We start from the raw sequence: 19,659 nt of genomic DNA, 5'->3' as shown, positions 1-19,659 counted from the left end.
AAGTATAATGTTTCACAATGGCACAAGCAGCACATTTTCATTATGCATTTGGGTGTTGTATAAGATTTGTTGAAATTTAGTAACAGCATCGTCTTGAGTCAAAAATGCTTCCAGACTGCTACAGAAATGCTTAAGCTGCACTAGTGCAGTGAGCAAAAAATATTCTTGTAATACAACCCGACTGATTCAAGCTTTAATTTCTTCCACATCACAGGCTCATTACCTGTTAAATAAAGGAGTTTCACGTGCTCATCCCATTGGAAAATGCTGTGAGGTTGCTTGAGGAATACCGTAGCAAAAGAGGATGTTATCACTTAGGACTATTTAAAGCTTGCAGAATGACACTGGGACCTAAATTTTTCCCAGAGTTGTTATCCAGTGATTATCCAGGACGCTTCTGTGAGCTGGTGTTGGTAGGACCAGGCACCTTCCCCGAGACTGATAGCATCTGAAGTGATTAATTTCTCCTCAGTGCTTGTTGGTAGTATGTCCTGTCCATTTTCTATTTTAATGAATCTACTATGCCAGGCATTCAGAGCAGAGTGGAAGTTTGATGTGGTTGTTTCCATAGTATGTTTTGTTTGTGTGAGGGACTTCTTGGTGTTTCTGCAGTATTTCAGTCCTGCGGATTGATGGGGGAAGTGGAGAGATTTAGCATCTGAGAACAGCATAAATCTCAGTGCTGTGGCAGGCCTGAACAGCAGGGATGGTGTCTGCCCTGCTCATGTGGGCACTACTAGTGATGAGGTGCCTTGCATGGGGCACTTCAACGTGAGGGGAGATGGGGACCCTATCGTGGAGTCTGTCAAAAACTCAGAGTACAGAATGTGCTAATGCCACTGAGTCTTGGTCACCCAGCAGCAGGGCTGAAAGGGACCTCACTGTTGATTAGTCCAGCTTCAGTCCTGCACTGATTCCAGATGTGCATTCCTTAGAAGGATATTCTTAAAGTTGTTTTTTTTCATCCTCCCACAGAGCAAATTCTGGGTAGAATGTCCTAATATCCAAACCACATCTCTGTAGGAAACCAGGAAGAAATCTGATAAACAGTGACGAAGTTTTGTGTTGCATTTTGGAGTCAAGAGAACAAAATAAAATCTTTCTAACTGTACACATGGCAGGGCACTGCCACAACATCCTCCAGGATTTCTGAGCCATCAGACAAGTCCTTAGGATGAGTCTGACATGTAGCTCTTCTCTCTGGGAAGCTGCAGGCCAGGAGGTTCTGCAAGCATGGCAAAGATGGCATCGCTGCTTTTCAGTTTCTCCTCCTGTCAGCTCGAGGCAGCAAAGCAAGCAGCTTTTCCAGACATCCTCTGAGCTCACCTTTCCACCTCCCTTGGCATAACATATGTGGGAATATACCCCGTCTTCTCTGGTATGAGCTTTGGGCTCAGTCATCCTGAAAGCTCTGCAGTGTGGGTGTTTGCATTTGTTAAATCCTCATGCAGCTCTTGGGCTCCCATTGCTGGCATGGGAAAGTCAGGATTTTACTCCCCATGTTTCCCCTTTGTGGGTGTTTGCTCAGGAGCTGGCACAGCCCAGGGGGCCAGGGAGAACCACGCTTGCTTGGTTCCTGAGACACATCTGCACCCAGATGAAATGTGCTCAGTGGCTGTGGGCTCACACATAATATTTATGCTATCCTCTGTTTCACTCTCGGTGAATATGCTGTAATTTTGGCTAATTACACAATATGTCAGGAATAATTGCAGGGTGTTCCTCAAAATAAATAATACATTTTGTATGCTCTGCTATCCATACTTATGAGCAAGCTTTAACCTTCAGTAGCCAAGGCATTGACTGTGCTGGAAAATGACAGCTTGGGAGCTGTAGCTACAACTTATTTTGCATTAAATTTCTAATTTTTAAAATTCCTTTACCTGAAAAAGCTTATCCTGCATAAATTCTGGAACAGCCCCTACATCTCTTTTGTATGCCTTTTGTTCCTGCCTGGCTTTAGTTTTATCATCAGAACTGGAGCCAATACAGGTGTAGAAAATTGCTCTTGAAAGGGAAATGTTTTGAAATTTTGTCTGCTGCTAAAACACACTGGATCAACAAAGCAACATAAACCACATCCTGAGGGAGGCAAAGACAAATGTGGCAGTGAACTGTATAAAGAATTGGATTTTTTTAGTTCTCTGGTCAAATAAAAGAAGTTTCTGGGGAGAAGAGGATTCAGACTCAGTGCAGTATTTCATTGTACTTAAAATGAAACTTTGGATTTAATCTCTGTCTCTGTTAACATTTTTTTCATTACATTTCCAAAGAAAATGTCATGTCAAAAGAAAAGATAAAAACTTGCAGTCTTTTCAGGCCTCTCTTTTTTTCTGTTAGTGAGATGGAGTTTGTATATAGCTTTATCTACTCTTACTCTGAACTTTTCAGCAAAATATTCAGCTAGACAGTTTTACTCAGAAGTAGTCAGCAATTCTGTGCCAAAATGCCTGGTGGCAGGTGGGCCATCAGTTCTCATCCACTTTTTGTCCCACTGTTTCCCTGCAGTGATCTTTTGGTTCCTCTTTGGCCCTGCAGTGCTGGGGTGGCTGTTTTGTCCTTGGTGTTTGTGCAGAGTGGGTAGCTCACGTGTCATGTACATGAGTTTGATGTTTGCTTTCTGGGAAAACTCATCCACAACCTTGTACCTCCTTATCCTTGAGCTGTTGACCTTAGGTGGCTGTCACATGGGATCCAGATCTTGGAGAGTGGGTGAGCTGCAGGGTGACTTCTTTACTTTCTGACATCCACAGGCTGCGCTAAGAGCATCCCCAGAGATGTAGCAGTGATTCCATGTGACACCCCTCGTTTTCAATGCTTTATGTGACTAATTTCTCTGCCCCTTACCTCAGACTTGTATTAACATCCCTGTAAAGCTGATTCCCTGGATATGGGAGGGCCTGCATAAATGCCACAGACGTGCAATCACATCATTTCCACCTACTCTACAAGTGAGAAATAAGACTTCCCTGGAGGGACTCATCTTGGTTAGAGCAAAGCAGGCATCGTGGAGGGGTGCAGGCAGGCAGCTGTGCTCCATGCTGGAGAGATAATTATTATTCCTCCTGGCAGGCGCCAGCGCAGGAAAGGAAGTCACTTCTCTGCATACTCTTTTTGCCTACAAGGTGCCATTCTGCTCTAGTGACTCAGTGACGGTGACAGGAGGCAATTGCGCTGATGGGTGCTGTCATCAGCTTGAGCCCATCATCCCTCTAAGTTAGGGAAATATAATTTTTGGAAGCATGTCCTTCAAACAGAGAGGCCATCCCTGCCAGCACAGCCCGTTATTACATGTAATGCATCCTGGAGACACTGGTTGTTTCTTTGTGGTTATTAGCCCTGGGTGGAGATTCGCACTTGAGATGAGTAAATACACGAGTGCACTGTGCAGCCCTGTTGTCCCAGATCTTCTTCTCCAAATGAATGCTTTGTAATTGGAGGGTGACACTATCCCTGTAATCAGGTTCAACTGAAGCTGGGTATGGCCTTTGTTCTGCATCACTGGGAAGGGAGCTGGGATTGACTGTTTGATGCCCCCAAACCCATAGACCTTGTGAGCAAATCTTTATGTCAGTAAGTCTGTTTCCATCTCTGCATTCTACTCACAAGCTCAGTGATGTGCCAGTGTGTTAGGCCAAATGGCTGCATCTAAAGGGGTTCATGACAGCTGTGCAAGGTGGGGTTGGATGCCTGGCTTTGCTACAGAGCTCCTAATGTTTGGGCAGCTGTTGTTACCCACTGTGACTGGACCTATATGCAGGCAGTCTGAGGAGACATCCAGATAAATACAAATGCTCCCCTGTGTCGCTCATTTCTCTTGGCTCTGCAGTTCTTTTGCCCTCTCCCTGCCTGTTACTCAGGATGCTACAGGCAGCATTGCCCAGGCCATCCTGGCCACCTGCTTGTAGGCTTCCTCAAGGAATACATGTCCTTCAGCTCCAAACAATTGTGCTGAGTTTAGTGACAGAAACTGGAAAACACTGTGACACTGGGAAATAAATGTCTTGCCTCTGCCTGTGCACTTCTGTGCACTGAGTGACTCCTGAGGGAGCTGAAAACGCTCAGCACTTTGCAGCAGGATTTCCCACCTCCACACCTGCATGACACAGTTGGAGTGTCCTCCAGGATCCCCGCGTGTGGCTCACGGTGCTCCGACCTGCTCCGTGCGTGACTCACTGCCGGTGCAGCCACAGCCAGCCATGTGCAGCATCTGCTGAAGACTTACAGCCACAGTCACTGCGTGGCAGAGTTGGTCGGGGTGTTTGGCCAGAGGAAACACTCCAAGTCTTCAAGGGCAGTAGCTCCTTTCACAGCTGTGAGTGGTGTTATTTCTGAGCTTCGCAGTTTGGGTGGGTTCAGTGAATCATTGTAGTGAGTTGAGCTATTAAACTTATGTCGATAGTGATGCATTTAATTTGAGACAGTCAAATTACTTCATCTTAGCTTCAAACACCCTGGAGAATTTGGCAGCTCCTGGCTGGGAAAACAGCCCCAACATTTATCTCCCTCAGCCTTTCATCCCCGAGTTCTGTGCTGATGCCTGTCACCATAGTAATCTGCATGGAGCTTGCTGATTCTCGTGCCGATTTATTACAAGCCTTTATTAATGCTGTACTTCTGAAGGAGGGATTTTGGTGCCCTTCTCTGTCTACAAAATTTGTGTTTGCAAAATTTGGCTTATCGAGTATTCTGGAACCCATCCTTTTTAGGGGAGGGGAACTGCGGTTTCTGCAGTGGCACTTAAAATGCGGAGTTAATCTGAGTAAATTAGGAGCAGTTTATGCTCTGACTTGCATGCTGGGCTTGGTGTGCTAGGGATTTGAGTGCTGGTTAGGTGAGTCATAAATCAACCTCCCATTATGACAGCTGCAGCCTGAATGGGGGAAAATAAGAATAATGGAATGTGTAAATTCCAGGCTAAAATGTTTAATTGCAATAAACAAATGTTTGAAGAACATTTAGGTGAAATATGCTGCTGAGATGTATTACATTTCCCATGTTTGCAGTCACATCCTCAGCAAAACTGTTGCACAGGCACAGAAGGGAGTCAGCAGCGTGCCGAGGTGGTTCAGAGGAGGGCTGGAGATGCTTTGTCCCTCACCAGACCGATGTCCTTAGCAGGTGCCAGAGGGACTGTTCTGGGAGCCTGCTGCTGGCATCTCTCACAGCCTCGCTGTGCTCAGAGCAGACAGAGGCACTGAGCTGCAGTGAGAGAGCAAACAAATGGGCAAGTCTCCTGTGGAAATTCTGCAGTAGGTGCCTTCCTTGTACCTTATTGCAGGTTGCTGGATAGAAAATCGCTGCTTCCCATCTGAGCTTGCAGAGTCATCTGTTGTTTGACAGCTCGTTGTGCAGAGAGCAGTAACCCCAGGAGCTTCAGAGTTTATGCCATAACCCACAATGAGTACCTCTGGCACCCAGCACAGTAACTTCTGAAGTAGATTTAGAAGCAGTTCTGCACCAGTAACCTCAAGTGGAGGCTTGCCTGCCAACCAAGAGCATTGCTGTGCATTGCAAGAATCCTTGGAGCCAGTGGCTCAAATCCCTCAAAGGTCACTAAGCCCTTCATCTTTTTTCAGAGTTCATTGAAAGGTGGTCGCTCCGAGTTCTGTGCCATTGAGTTGGAGAATTCAGATTAAGGTGATTTCTCTGAATGTGGTTGTGTTGAGTCTTTTTATCACTCCCAGCCCAAGTGGGGACTGGCTTGCTGCAGCCTCATGTCATTGTGTTGCTGTAATAAGGGGCATTCTGAGAGTTGAAAGACACGAGACCATATCAGACTCCACTTCCATAGTGGAGTTGCAGCTGGAATTCAGTGTTGTGCCCTGTTCTTTGCTACTTCTGAGCAGGGTTTAGAGAAAATTGAGTTACCCTACAGTGACGATAAGAGAGTAGGGGTCCTCCCCCAGGGGTTTAGTGCTGCTTCTTTGCTGATGGAAATAAGCAGGAGTTGGTGCCTTTAGTGGGTCTTTGCTAAATGCTGCATTCATGCATAACCTCATAGCTCCTCTGTGCATTAAGGGCGTTATTTTACTTCTGTGTTCTCCATTTTCCATTTAAGGGGTGAGTTCCTTATTCACCTTAAACAGAAGAGCTAAATGAAAAGGTCATTAAAGACTAATATTTCTGTCAATGCTCTTGCTCTTTCCCCCACAGCACACAGCAGATTATCTTCAGCAATACCTGCAGCTTGAGGGTGAGGGACATGACTCTGCAGAGCAGCTGATTTAGCCATGATCCTCTGGCCTTCAGTGAGCATGCCCCTGGAGATCAAACAAAGTGCATGTGAGCACCCTGCAACTATCATGTCCTTGGCAAGCCCCAGGAGGATGAAGATCACTGTGTAGCTGCATAATAAGGCAGAAATCACAGCAGCTCATGGTGAACTGAGATGACTTTAAGGCTCAGCAGCAGGACAGCAGAAGTGAATAATGGCAGCATCACATTACCATTTAAGTAGAGACAGGAAGATTAGCAGTCAGATCATGATTTAGTTAGCCTCAGCTGTGCCAGAGGGCTCAGAAAGTTAAAAGCAGGGCAGGCAGAAGTGGTGAGCTTGGACTGTGGAAAGGGTAACCAAGCAAGATGCCCTTCAGGGGTTGTTTAGTGAGTTGTCAGTGGCTGACTGCCCTCAGAAGGGTCATTAGGTGACAACTGTGTCTTCACTGAAGGTAAAGTGCCCAGTCTGACAGATGCTACACACTAGGAGAGTTACAGCTTAGGTCTTGCTCTCTGTTCCTGTTCTGCACTCTGATGTCCCCATTGTGATGCTTCCTGAGCATGATCTTCCCTTGCGTCTTCCAGAATTGCCACACTGGAAGGAACTGAGCTTATTGCATCTGCATAAAGAGAGTCCACTGACTTTTCTCCAGTAGTCCCCAGTCCTCAACAGCTGTATATGAGCAGCTAGAGCAAGATCTTTAAAGTAAACATTATGAAGTATAGTAGCATTGCTTATAAAGTGGGGATAAAAATATCCCTTTGCATATTGCATGGGAAACCTTGTAGCTTGGAGTCTTGCACTGGGAATAGAAGCTGCATGGAAATCTCTTCTGTTCAGTCAGTAGTTTGGGATTAAGGCAGCAAGAACATCTTTCTTAAATCCATTCAGAAGTGCTTGACTTTGTGTTTAGGGAGACACTAAGTTGGTGCTGAAGTCTTGTCCATGTTAGTTCAGTTCTATTTCTGCAGGGAAAGCTGCTTCTATAGCAGAAGGGAAGGGCACATGGATGAGCCTGAGGGGGAGGAATAGGTTTATCCCCAGTGTGTTATGCAGTATTGCACCTTTAAAAGCAAGAGGATTTGGGTCCCGTTTGCTTTACAAGGCTGAGGTTAGAGAGTAGGTTTAAGTTTGTTTTGTGATAAATTCTAAGAATTATAGAAAAAAGTGCTCATAGCAGAGTTTTTGCTTATCTGTGCTGCATTTTTTTCCCTTTATTTTACAGTTTGATTCTCTCTTATTGAATATAGCCTGGAGCAGTGTCATTGAGGGAAACATAGACAAAAGTGTAGAGGTTGTGGGGCTTTATTGTATTTTTTCCCCCCTGGTACTCCAATAAGCACTGTCAATAATATCTGCTGGGAAGGGTGGTTCTCTTTTTATTGCCTGGAAAGTTTTCAGTCTATTTCATTGTCTTTCTGTTCTGACTTACCAGGGTGTCTCAGCACCCTTAATTGACAAGGAGGCTTACTGGTTTTGAGGGCTTTTTTTCTACAAACTGAGGTTTTTCAGCACAAGTGCTGAGCATAAGGGTTAGCAGTGCTGGAAGACTGATAGAATTGCTCTGTAGATGGAAAGAAGTGATGTTAAAATATATGATATGACAAAAGTAGGTCTCCTAAAAGTCACGTGCAGCATTTTACCTCTGGGCTAGCAGCGAAATTCCCGTCCTGTGATTATAAAATTTTCTCTTCTGGTAATAGTTCCATACTGAGAGGGGAAGATGAGTAATTCCTTGCTCCTTGTTAAAAGTTGTCTTTGCCCAAAATTTTGTCTGTAGGCCACCAGCCACACTGCTTACTGCATGAATGGCAAATCCCAGTACGTCACTTTATGCCCAGACATAAGACAAGAGGTTCCCTGGTGGGAAGCAGCTACTCCAGCAGCTGTTGTCACCTGTGCACCTGTTTGTGTTCGAGCTGCTTCCTTTGCAGGCACTGGAGAGGTACTGGTGGTTTTGGGACCCTTTGGACCTGGTCTGGCCAGCCTGTGGGGGTTTGGGGATGCACAGAGAGATCAGCTCAGGTGGAGAGATGGCTGTACTGGGTGAGACAAATCACCCATTGCTCAGGTGACTCTCCAGCCTTCCTTGTGTTAGAGGAGAGAGCTCAGTGCTGGCTGTGCACCTCCCTGCACTGCTTCTGTGTTTAGTTCAGGTAGCTAAAGGTACCTGGAAGTGCAGCTTCTCTGCTGTAGAAAGAGACCCAAGAAAATGAAAAAACCAGGGAAGTAGAGACCTGTGTGTCTCTGAAATGCTCTCTGATCCTTGGGTGTCTGGAAGAGGCATTTTTTTGCTACAGGGCATCCTAAATGAGTGTGGGCAGGGATGTTCCTGCAGAAGAGCATCTGTGCAGTGAGGAGAGACAGGAGCTCTGCTGCTTCCAGACTGTGTTAGGGCCAGGAGGAATGTGGTTTTATGTATAGCTGAGAACTCTCTGCTTCACTCCCTTTGGGTTTTACTTTTGAGTTTGGGTGTGAGCCTCAAAGTTCAGCAAAACCAGGTCATGTAACACAAGATTTCCCCTCCAACTTGTCCCTAGGTAGGCCATGACTCAGAAATGGCTGGCATTATGAAAAGAGCTGTTGTTAAAGCTGACCAGGTGTGTGTCAGGTCAGTAAGAGAAAGGAACCTGAAAGGGTTTAGCCTGTATTTGCTATAGTGATACAGCCTTCTGGTGCAAGTGTTTGCATCTATAGAAAGGATGTAAGGAAGCATCAGGGGATCTTGGGTGCTGTTCTGATAAACTCTGAAAATGTCATAAGTTATTAATAACAAGCAGATTTGGTCAGTGTTTTACATGGTAGGCTATTTAGTAGAAGTGGGAGAGATTTTCCTGTTCCAAAATTATTTGCATGGTTGAAATATAGTTTGCATCCCTAAGAAGGAAGAAAAGGTGCTATTGTAATTCTATCCTGTAGCTAAGCCATCTTCCGAAGAAAAGAGATAAGGTCAGGGTTGTTTTCTCTCCCTGGTCCTCTTCAGAGAGCTTTAAGACAAGACCTCCTCACTTCTCCAGCATACAGAAAGCCTCAGACTACAGAGCATCTTCTAAATCTCTCCTTCTGGGAGCTCTTCCGTTTCATGCAAAGTACTTCAACATTAAAATTTAACCAGTGAGTAAAATTAAGGCTAAGATTCATTCAGGGACTCAAATGTAGGTGTCTCATATCAAAGAGTGCCTATTAGTGCCTTTACTATTGTGGTATTAGATAAAAGGGAGAAATGGGACGGACTTGAGGAGGGTGGTGCAGGCATCTGTGCCTGAGAATGCAGCTTTTCATTTCCTCTAGCTTTGATGTGCTTTTCTAACGAAAAGCAAGTTAAATCAAACTTCTGCATTCAGCAAAATAGGTAATGCATTTAGGTAAGAAGAATGAGCTAAGTGTTTTGCTAGGTGTCACTTTGACATATGTTGGCTTGACCAGCACTAGCTCCTAGTTAATGACCAGTACAATTGTGCTTATTTACTGTCCCAGCATTGAGAGTTGCTGGGAGAAAGCCTGACTGCAGCCTACAGCACTCACTGCGCTGAAATCACTTCTTTTTTAAGGCAGCATAGAAACCATCTGATCTGACTTAGTCAGTGGCTTTTGTGGCTGTGAGAAAGTACCTGACTCTCCCCTGGCTAGGGATTGCTGAAACTGAAATCCTTTGCACCTGCAGCCTGTCTCCATCTGAGATGCTGCTGCTGCTGTCAGTGCAGGAGAGCAGGGTGAGGGTTCCCCAAAGGGGAGTCGTGCAGGGATGCAGCGGGAGCGGGGCTCCGGATGGGAACATCAACACACAACGTGACCACGGTTATGTAACGAGCATGGCTTATTAAACAGCCTCACCAGAGGCATGAAAGGCAGGAGCCTGACGAGATTTTGGTATGCTACGCTGGGTTCTTTCCTGTCCATTGAGCCAGCAATAATTGGGTCTTATTTATTTACTTTTGGAGGGTGGTCGCATAAAACCACAAAGTCCTGTCACACAAGGAGGATGTCCTCCATGCAGTGAGTGTGTCTGCTCACACACAGTCAGCTCACTTGTGTTCCAGCAGCAATGCCTGTGACAAATTTTTAATCTTGCACGATTACAATTGAATTTGTTTTTGACCACTTAGTTTTTGTTTGATTGGTAGGGTGGCAAGGAGACAGGTGGTAAAGCTGCACACCTCTGTCATGTGAAGTTCAAGCTGGTTTTGCTTTTTTTCATGTTTTCCTTTTACCCTTCAGCAGGAAAGAATAAATGTTGTAGAGGCAATAGGGAAGAGCCTGCCAGAGCATGGCTGGCTCATGATACACAGGACTGGGAAAGGTCCCTGTTTGAAACAAATAATTCTAATCTGCCAGAGTGTGTGGCACATGTTTTAGGACGGGGAGAACATGCAGGATTTTGCAACAGAGGTGGTCTGAGGTGCCCATAAATGCTTCAGCAGTCAGTTTTGGAAATGTCTTGTGTCTGTCCCTTTCCAAATTTTTCTCCCCAAGTCCCACAGAGTTGCACTCACATGCAGCCCTGATTCAGCACTCAGTTGCTCTGGGTTTACACCACTGTAATACCAGTGATTTACTTAGCTTTTCATTGGTATAAAACTGGCACTGCATGATAGTGACTCAACCATACAAAGAAGCAAGGTGGTTGGCTTCACAAGCAGAATAAGAAACAATGAGCACATTCTTTGCAACAATGTTAGCAAATACTCTTCTGAACAAGTGGCATATTCTAAATACATAAACTGTCTAAATACTTCCATTTGGTAGGTAACTTTCAGAGAATTGATGTTGCTTAATCTCTTTCTACTGCACCAAGTATGCATTTCATTTTACCTGCTCATCTGATCTCAATTGTGTTTGCCTGTCTGTGTATTATATGTGAATATTTTACAGCCATGCTTGAAAGGAATCACTGAAAGCAGTCTTACCTGCCAAGCACTTCTACATTTACTCAGGGCTTAATGGGGGACAAGCAAATTGGGTCTTGTGCTACTCAGTATATCTGGTAATAATTATTATTTTTATTTTGCAGAACCCCAGCTGAAAGGAATTGTGACAAGGTTATTCAGCCAGCAGGAATACTTCCTGCAGATGCACCCAGATGGTACAATTGATGGGACCAAGGACGAAAACAGTGACTACAGTAAGAAAAATTAGCCTGTTTTGCAACCCAATTACAATCAAATGCATCACCTAGTGGTTCTCACTTGTGCAACTTCATTTTTGAAAAGATCAAATTAGGAGGAAGACAGCTGTTTTCTGCATATTTTTTTCTATCTATCCGTCCCCTTTAAATCTTGCCAGTAAAATTTCATATGTTTCCTCTCCGATCTTCTTCCCTCCTGCCCCGATTCTGTAACTGCCATCTGGGTGGGGTGGAGAATAAAACCCATGATTTGAATTGCTGCCAGAAGAGAAAGGAGATTATATTTATACACATGCCACGTGGGTAAAGGATACGGGGAATTCTCTCTCCAAGGAGAAGAGGAGAAAATCGTTTCCACTATTTTAGCCTCAAAAATTCAGCAAGCATCAGGAATTTCTAGGCTGGAGAAAAGCAGCTGTTTGCTGAAGTCTCGTGCTTTGAGGCTGGTGTAGGGGCTGAGGGTATCAAATGACCTTGTCAAAGGAGGTCATCTTCCAAAACCCTGTTCAGAAGGATTGGGTTTGTGCTGGACAACAAAGGGCAGCAGAGCCACACAGTTTAAAAACCATGGCCATGTGCAGGAGCCATACAGGTTTAAATGCATGCAAAACAGTAGTCAATCTTCCTTTTGGAGAGGAAGTTGTTTTGTCAATGCTGAAACTCTTCAAAAGGTTAAAAAAGGTGTAGAATATTTTTGGCAGCATCTCTGCATTTCATAGGCATCAGAGTGCTGTCCCTGAGTGGGCAGTTAAGCTCAGATCCTTGCTGCCACAAATTGCATCAACAGGGTAGGATTCAAGTGTTACTTTTTCTTCTCTATGTTGGTTTGGAGCTCCCTGTACCACTGCTAAAGGGGTGTTTAACCTGGCCAGCTTGGCCAGTCATTATTAGAGGTGAACAAATGTTAATCTGTGTGATGGGGTTGATCGAAGCAAACTTCATGTACTTTGTGAAAGGAGGAGCCTGCTTGATTTGCAGACAAATTTTGGTTTAATTCAAAGAAGCTCCTGGCTGGATTGGAGGTGGCATTCCTCCAGGAGGGCAGGGCCTGGGCTGCAGGTGTCTGTAGGGGTGCAGCGTTGGCATTGTCCTGTGAAGGTGCACTTGGACAGGGGTGCAGGGTGGCTGCAGCCCCACATCCCTGGTGTTTACCCCATCCCCAGGAAGCTGCAGGGTGCTGTAGCAGGAGCATGCTGTGTTCTGGGCCTGCCCTGCTGCAGGCAGCTCAGGGCTGAGGGTCCATAGAGGAGAGAGGAGCCGTGGGAAGATGGTGACTGAAATTGCAGGTGGCTGGCAAAGCCCTTGTGGAATGACTCAGGAGGCTGCATCCACCAGAAACGTGTTCTGTATCAAATGCAAATGTCAGGTTTTAGTCCTTTTTCCTACACTCATATTGAAGAAATTAAATACTGCAAATTGCAATAAGACAATTTCTGATTTATGTGTGAAGCAGGAGAATCTGTGGACTTAGACACACACACTTCTACACTCAGACTCAGGAGGTCTCCTTCAAAAGTCTGGCCTTGAGATTCTCTCAGACAGACCCAGCACATGGGGTGAGTTCAGTAGGCTGTATTAGCTGCCTTTTCTTAAAGGAAGAAGACCTGGGGTGTTCTTAAACTGCAGAAAATCCCATTGGAAACCTATTTGTCAAAAATATGGGAAGATATGCTAGAGATGACAGGGATTCATTGCTCTCATCTATCATGGAGGATTGAACAACAAAGTAATGGGCTTAAATGGGAGCAGGGATGAATTTAGGTAAACAGCAGAGAGATGTAAGAGCAGTTCTGCAATATTTCAGAGTGACAGGGGAGATGAGGGAAGCTGCTGCACTCTCAGTGGTTGCAGGGGAACCTCCTGAGTTCCCGTGGCTGAGGCTGGGCCCCAATTGCCCAAAGAGCTGTGATTTATACATCCCCCCAGAAACTCCCAGAGAGGAGTTTGGCCAGGTGCTGAGTACTTGAGAGCTGCTTCCACCCAGTGTTCTTAACTGGAAATAGATGGGCTGAAGTACACTTGTAGAGTGTAAATTTATCTGGTGAGATGGCAGCCCTGCCTCGGCAGCTTGGTGGGACAGGAGGCATCTCACTGAAGTGTGCCAAGCCACTGGCTCAAAGTCAGGGACTATGCTGGAAAGTTTAGGCAAGTTTTTGAGAGAAGATTGAAGCCAAAGAATTCCCCAGCTTCTGATCTCAGGGGATCTCAAAAGAGGGAAATATCCAACCTGATAATATTTGGCTCCTGAAAATGAAATTAGGACTGTGCTTTATTCAATTTTATATAGCTTTTTACCACATGGCCTCATCAATAAATCTTCAGTGTGAATGAACATTTTAGAATATATAAAGCTTCCAGTTACAGCTTTGAGACGAAATCACATTTTGCACTTTGGAAGTGCCAAAATAAAGCTGATTGCCTTTTTTCTTTTCTCTTCCTCCAAAAAAATCTCCAATTTTGACCAGAAGAACGTCCAAAGTTGCTTGTCTAAGTGAACAGCTTACAGACTTGCTTCACTGCAATTTTCTGTTTTGAAGTGCTTCTGCAGAAGATTCCTGACCAGCCAGTCAGAAGTGTGTGCAAGAGCACAACTCATCAAAGACTAGATAAATAATATTTTCCCATCCCTGAAGAGCAGTTGGTTAACTTGCATCCACGGCAGGGAAGGGCACTCTAGAGGGCCACAAGAGGATCCTTCCCATCCTAGATCACCATCTATTCTCCATGCAGAAGTCATCTTAGCACAGTTAAACAGTTGGTGAACACTGTGTTCCATACATTGCTTTGTGTTCTGTATCCCCACACTGATTATTCAAATTAGCATTGTGAAATGATGCATAATTTTCATGGAATACATTAGGTTGGTTTACTCTGACAAAATAAATGTTTAAAATGAGACACGCCATGTCCCTCAGATACATCTGATGGAATTAAAAGTTCTAATAAAAACCCAGTTATTTATACAAGAGGAACTGCTAATATTTAAGCAATTTTAAAATTAATTATCTGTTGCCCATTTTTTTTATGTTCTTGAAGCTGATGGCATTTATTTTCCACCTCCACTCACTTAAAGAAAAAAAAAACCCAGAAGCCAAATTATAATGGCATTTGAATGGGCATCCATCCAGCTTCCCAGGAGCCAGCACTTGGGACATCTGTTCCTTCTGCCATGCTGTTAGAGACGTGCCATCTCAATGTAAGCAAGGGGGCACATTCTCTGGCTATTGGCATATGTGAAGAGTTTTCTTCCCACTGGAGTGCATTTTCGTGGTGTATGGCCCCTGTTTGTGTTCCTCCTGTGATGGATGAACCCCAGCTTGGGGCAGTATCTTTTCCTCCCGGCTTCAGTGATCTCAAATGGCCTTTCAGGGCTCACTGCTGCTGTCAGTGCTTGCATTGTTACTGCTCTCCCCTGGGCTGAGCAGGGCAATGCCCCTTCATAGCAGCAAGTGGACTTCCTTGTCTGCCCACATCATCATGTTGAACATCTGAAAGGCTTTGGCAAATGGACAGTACAGAAAGGATAGGTGAACTGGACTGAACAGGTGGAAACAGCCCAGCATGTCTAGGCTATTTTTGGGGATTTCCAGCTAGAAACATCAAAACATTAAAGAGGCTTGCATTCCAGCATCCCACTTGGATTATCTTCAGCTGTACAGAGCCTTGTTGAGTTCTTTCAAACATTTCTAGCAATTAGCTATTGCATAACCTCTCATAACCTCTCGGGTTCCAGTGCTGCACTATTTTCTTTGTAGAGAATTTTCTTCATATCCAGTCCTCATTTCTATTTAACGCTTTTGTCTAGTGCCTCTTGTCTTCTCATTGTGTTCCTCTGAGAAGAATTTTTGCCTTCTTTGAGTGCAGCAAATGCAGTTCCCTCTGTCTCTTATTTCATTATATGTTGCACCAGAGCCTCTTGATCATCTCAGCAGCCTTCCTCACTCCCCGCAGGACCTTAATCCTCACCTCCTCATGCACTGAGGCTGCTCTGGCCTATTGCATCCTCCATCAGTTCTTTGCTATTCATGTGCAGCACAAATGTCTTGCTCAAGAGCAAATCACCTGTTATCATTTACTTTAGCTCCTCTGACTTGCTGCTGTTTAAAGCTGAGCACATCTTGTATATGGCAGGTCTTGCCTCACTCTTCCCTTTCTGTAGATAACTTAGACCCATAGGGAATCATGCATTCAGAATTTAGCTGATAAATTACCATAACATAACAGTGACAATATACTCATGCATTTAGGACTGGAGTGTGCTAGAAGTAGTAGGGTTAGGTGTAAGTACCACGTGTTGAAGATGGTAAGATGTAATGAAAGAAAAGGGGCACATATATTCAATATCTTTTAAGTTTTTTTCCCTTTTGCCCATGAAGTAAAAGAGCATGTTCCTTCCATGAAGTTGCAGATGGCATAGAATATGTGCCATTTGCAGTAAAGAAACAGTTTTAAAAGCATTTTTAAATTTTTCTCTTTCTCACATCAGCACACTCAGTGTCCAGTTCTATTCTACCACAACTAGTCCTCTTTCCTGTTTTCAAATCTGCTGTTTCAAATGAATCAGATCTTTTTTTGAGACGAAAAATGAGACTTCTTGCTTTTGAGGTTGATTGAGGGGTTTCCCTCCATTTTTACATTCTTACTTTTAAGCTTATAAGCTTTTAAATCTGTTCAAAATATGAAATATTTATTTGGAAGTGTCATAGTAAAAGACATCAACTTTTACAAAGGCATTTCTAGATTGGAGTGCAGACGTTGCTCTGGGAATTTACAGAATCTTGATTGACCCAAACCACTGTTTTTTTTAATAGAGGAAGATATTTGCTTCTTAAAACTTCTTTTGGCTGCCAGTTACCTCTGTCAGCTTTGTGTCCTTATGCTTGCCTGCCCACTTGCTCCCCTGCATAGAGGAGGAGATGCTCTGCCATGGTCGTGGGTGAAGGGTCCCAGGGAGTTTGGGAAATGGCAGTGGTCCTCCTGCTGTAGCACAGCACAGCAGGGTTGTTCCTTTGCTCCCTTTGCATGTAGAGGTGGAAAGAGATTTGGAGACACGGGGGTGCTTCCAAGTGGAACTTCTCAACCACTAATTCTGGGTGTTATCACCTTGCTGCCTAATGAATGCTTTGAATGGTCTGTCACAAGTTCCCTATGCAAGACAAATTGGCTGTAGGAAATGAATGATGATGCCCATTTTGTTTCATTATTAGCAGTAATATGCTCCATTTTTCAGTAGGAGGAAGAAATAGGGAAGGGGAATTGCTTATAGACTTGTTAATTGCAGAAGGTTTTAGACCTTCATGGTCAGGAGAAAGGGATAGACAACACTTCTAATGCTGAGTAGTTACTCGGGGATGGGTTTGTCTTGTCTAGGGACAGTACCAGAGTAGCACTGTCCTTGACTCCAGTTATTCACAGACCAATACCCGGCCTGGACTGCATTTTCCATATACATCTATTGACATTGTCCCTCAAAAACACACATGCAGGCACTGGATTTGGTAAGACTTCAGCACATGCTTTGATGTTTTATGGAATATGGTGCATAAAAGCACAAGAAGAGGCTGAGATGAGGGATTTTTTTACTGGATTTGAGGTGTCTCCATTTTAGGCAGCTCATTGAGGGAAATCATTCAGTCATCCTTGGGAATTAAGTGAAGAAAAAATTATATTCATATGCACTGGAATTTATTGATCCTCTTTTGGAGGCAACCCTGAAACCAGCACAGCCAAGACACCTGGTAGATGTCCTGAGCAAAGTGGCATTGCATATTCTTGTTTCAGGGCTGTTGCGTAGGAAGAGACCTTGAGTGAAGTATTTCCACTGTGTTTGTGCTTATATTTCTGCCTGACCCTGTGCCCATCTTTCCCTATCTTCAGCTTCCTGGGATGAGTTCTAATTAGCTCTTTGTAAGCTGAAGCACAAGGGATCCTGCAACATCTAAATACTCTTGTCCTATAAAGCTCAGTAGAAACAAAGCCATGCTAATGCTTCAGTGCTCAGTCTATCAGTGCTGATAATAGTCTCCTCTTTGAGCCCATGCTGTTAGAAGTGTAGCAAAAGCCTGACAGTACATTAATGTATATACTCATGGGAAGAGTCTTTCAATGAGATATAGGGTCTTCTGGGTGGGAATCAAGCAATAAAGTAATTAACTGAGAGGAAGTGGTTGCAATGCTTTAATCAATAAGACTGCAGTAAAACTGAATAATTGAAGATCTTGTCCTCTTCTGTCCTCTCCAGTGCTGGTCCTGAATGGGGAGCAGTGCTGATGTCCCAGAGTGAAGCACTATCTCTTCTTGAGTTTCTTCATTCCCGTGACAGCCCAGGATCACATGGGCAAACACACAGTCAAGTTAATTTGCATTCTTCTGGCCATGGTCGCTGTCTGTGTACTCTTTAGCATATGGCAAATGCAGGAAAGTGTGACTAGGCTTAAATGTGTTTCAGGGGGAGCTAAACTGAGTTGTGTTGTTGTGTTTGCCACAGGCAAAGTCTATCTATGTGCAGTTGCCCTGGCTCAGCTGGCTCTCAAAAAGCCATCACGATGCTCTTGCTTGGGAGCACGGATGAGCCCTTGGCATTGCAAAGGCAGTGATCAGACAGACTGATGGGTGTGTTAAGGCATTTGGGAGGCAGCCAAACTCAGTACTCTTAAAAATTTCCTTTCACCATCACCTCCATGGCTGCAGTCCTTCCCTGTAGCTGGAAGCAGGATGCTTGATCCTAGTGCAGTCACTTTTGTGAAGAGGCAGGAGTGGGGTGGGCTGGCCCTGGGGCAAAATTAGCAGTGGCCATGTAGGGTGATGTGTCCATAACATTTGCTTTTCTTTTCCTTCCACAGCCCTTTTCAATCTAATTCCTGTGGGTCTTCGCGTGGTGGCAATCCAAGGGGTGAAGGCAGGTCTGTACGTTGCCATGAACGCTGAGGGATATCTCTACAGCTCAGTGAGTACTTTGCACTGTTGGGCTCCTGGAGTTTTGTAGGTGGGAGGAAGCAGACTGCGTCGGGACTTCCAGCTTTTCCTGAAAACAAGCACATATCAGCAAACCTTTAAAAGCAGGAGCGGGGGGAGCTGCTGCAAGACCATGCAATATTCACTTAATAGTGTCTCCATGGAGATTCATGGCAATATTTCCTGACCTGTGAAGATACACTTTTGGTTCCTTTAAGTATATACTTAATGTAGGTCACGTTGTTGAGGCGTTTGTATAGAGTTGGCTGGTCATATTCTGATTTCTCATTTGTGAAATGGCATGGACTCACTGGGATTGCTTCTGAATTGCACCCAGATAACTGATCATAGGTGGTACTCCAATGGGTCATACTCTGCTTTTGACTGCAGTGTAAATCCACAGCAATACCCTGACTCTCTTAAAAGGGTTCTGGACTATTCTGTTGGCAGAAATTCCCTGTATTTGTGTGGTCTTTTTAATGCACGTAAAAGATAAGTGCAGCAATTTTTGCCGACTAATTCCCTTATAACTTTCTTAGATGGCATGAAAGGGCATGAGGTTATTCATAAGATTCTCATTTAAAATAAGTAATTGATTTTCACAGTGAATAATTGATTCAGTGATTTATTAAATATGGCAACCCTTTGCCAGAATTTTTATGCTTCAAATAACTTTGTTCTAGTTCTACATAGTAAAAAGGGATAGTTAATAATACACTTCTCATTTCTGTAGTTATGATAGCTTTACAGTGCATAGCCAGATTCTAATCTCATCTGCCTTTGTGTAAATTTACAATGCAGTGGTTCTGCTCTTGTCTGGGCACTTACTTTTGCTTCAGAAGTGTATGTGAGCATGGAGATGGGACCACTGAAAGGACAGCAGTTTGGTTTGCTCTAGGCAATTTTTCATTACTTTTATCTTCCATCTTTGTTCCTGGTCAGTTTTATACTGGTCACATGATTGAGATTTCCCCTTTTCCCTTGGGATGTGGCAAGGCTCTGTCTCCCCAGCAGCTCAGGGTAGGAAGCAAGTGGAGGTGTTAGTATGCCTGGCGAGATAGGTCTCAAAACTGGCTGCTTGTCAAGAAGAGACAGAAAGATCAGTCTGGATCTCTGTGGATGCCAGACGCTTCCTGTTCTTTCATAGCCCAGTAAACATAATTGACTGCTTCTAAATAAATTAAATAGGTTTACAAACAATGAAAACTTCCTTTCTTTGTAAAGCTATCAGAGTCCTGAAGGTAATACCAAGCATGGCGTGGTACTGCATTATTGTGTGTATGTCCCTCTGGGCACATTGTCATGGGCTCAGGACTGATGCTTTGCCCTGTTTGTGCAGTGCAGAACACAGTTCTGGCCC

General features: G+C 44.3%; 1 protein-coding gene across 3 annotated transcripts in view; it reads left to right on the top strand.

Annotated features, from left to right (window-relative positions):
• The window catches only part of FGF12 (fibroblast growth factor 12), a 217,694-nt gene that overhangs the window by 130,275 nt on the left and 67,760 nt on the right, over window positions 1-19,659 (top strand). For all 3 annotated transcript variants that reach the window (XM_064385680.1, XM_064385679.1, XM_064385678.1), the window contains 2 exons: window positions 11,232-11,342; window positions 18,188-18,291. In XM_064385680.1, the coding sequence (XP_064241750.1) occupies window positions 11,232-11,342; window positions 18,188-18,291 (215 nt within the window). The remainder of the gene's footprint in view (window positions 1-11,231; window positions 11,343-18,187; window positions 18,292-19,659) is intronic.

The sequence above is a fragment of the Passer domesticus genome, chromosome 11 (genome assembly GCF_036417665.1).
Source record: "Passer domesticus isolate bPasDom1 chromosome 11, bPasDom1.hap1, whole genome shotgun sequence".
NCBI lineage: Eukaryota > Metazoa > Chordata > Aves > Passeriformes > Passeridae > Passer > Passer domesticus.
The sequence above is the reverse complement of the archived record's forward strand: the minus strand, read 5'-3'. Positions and strand labels throughout refer to the sequence as shown.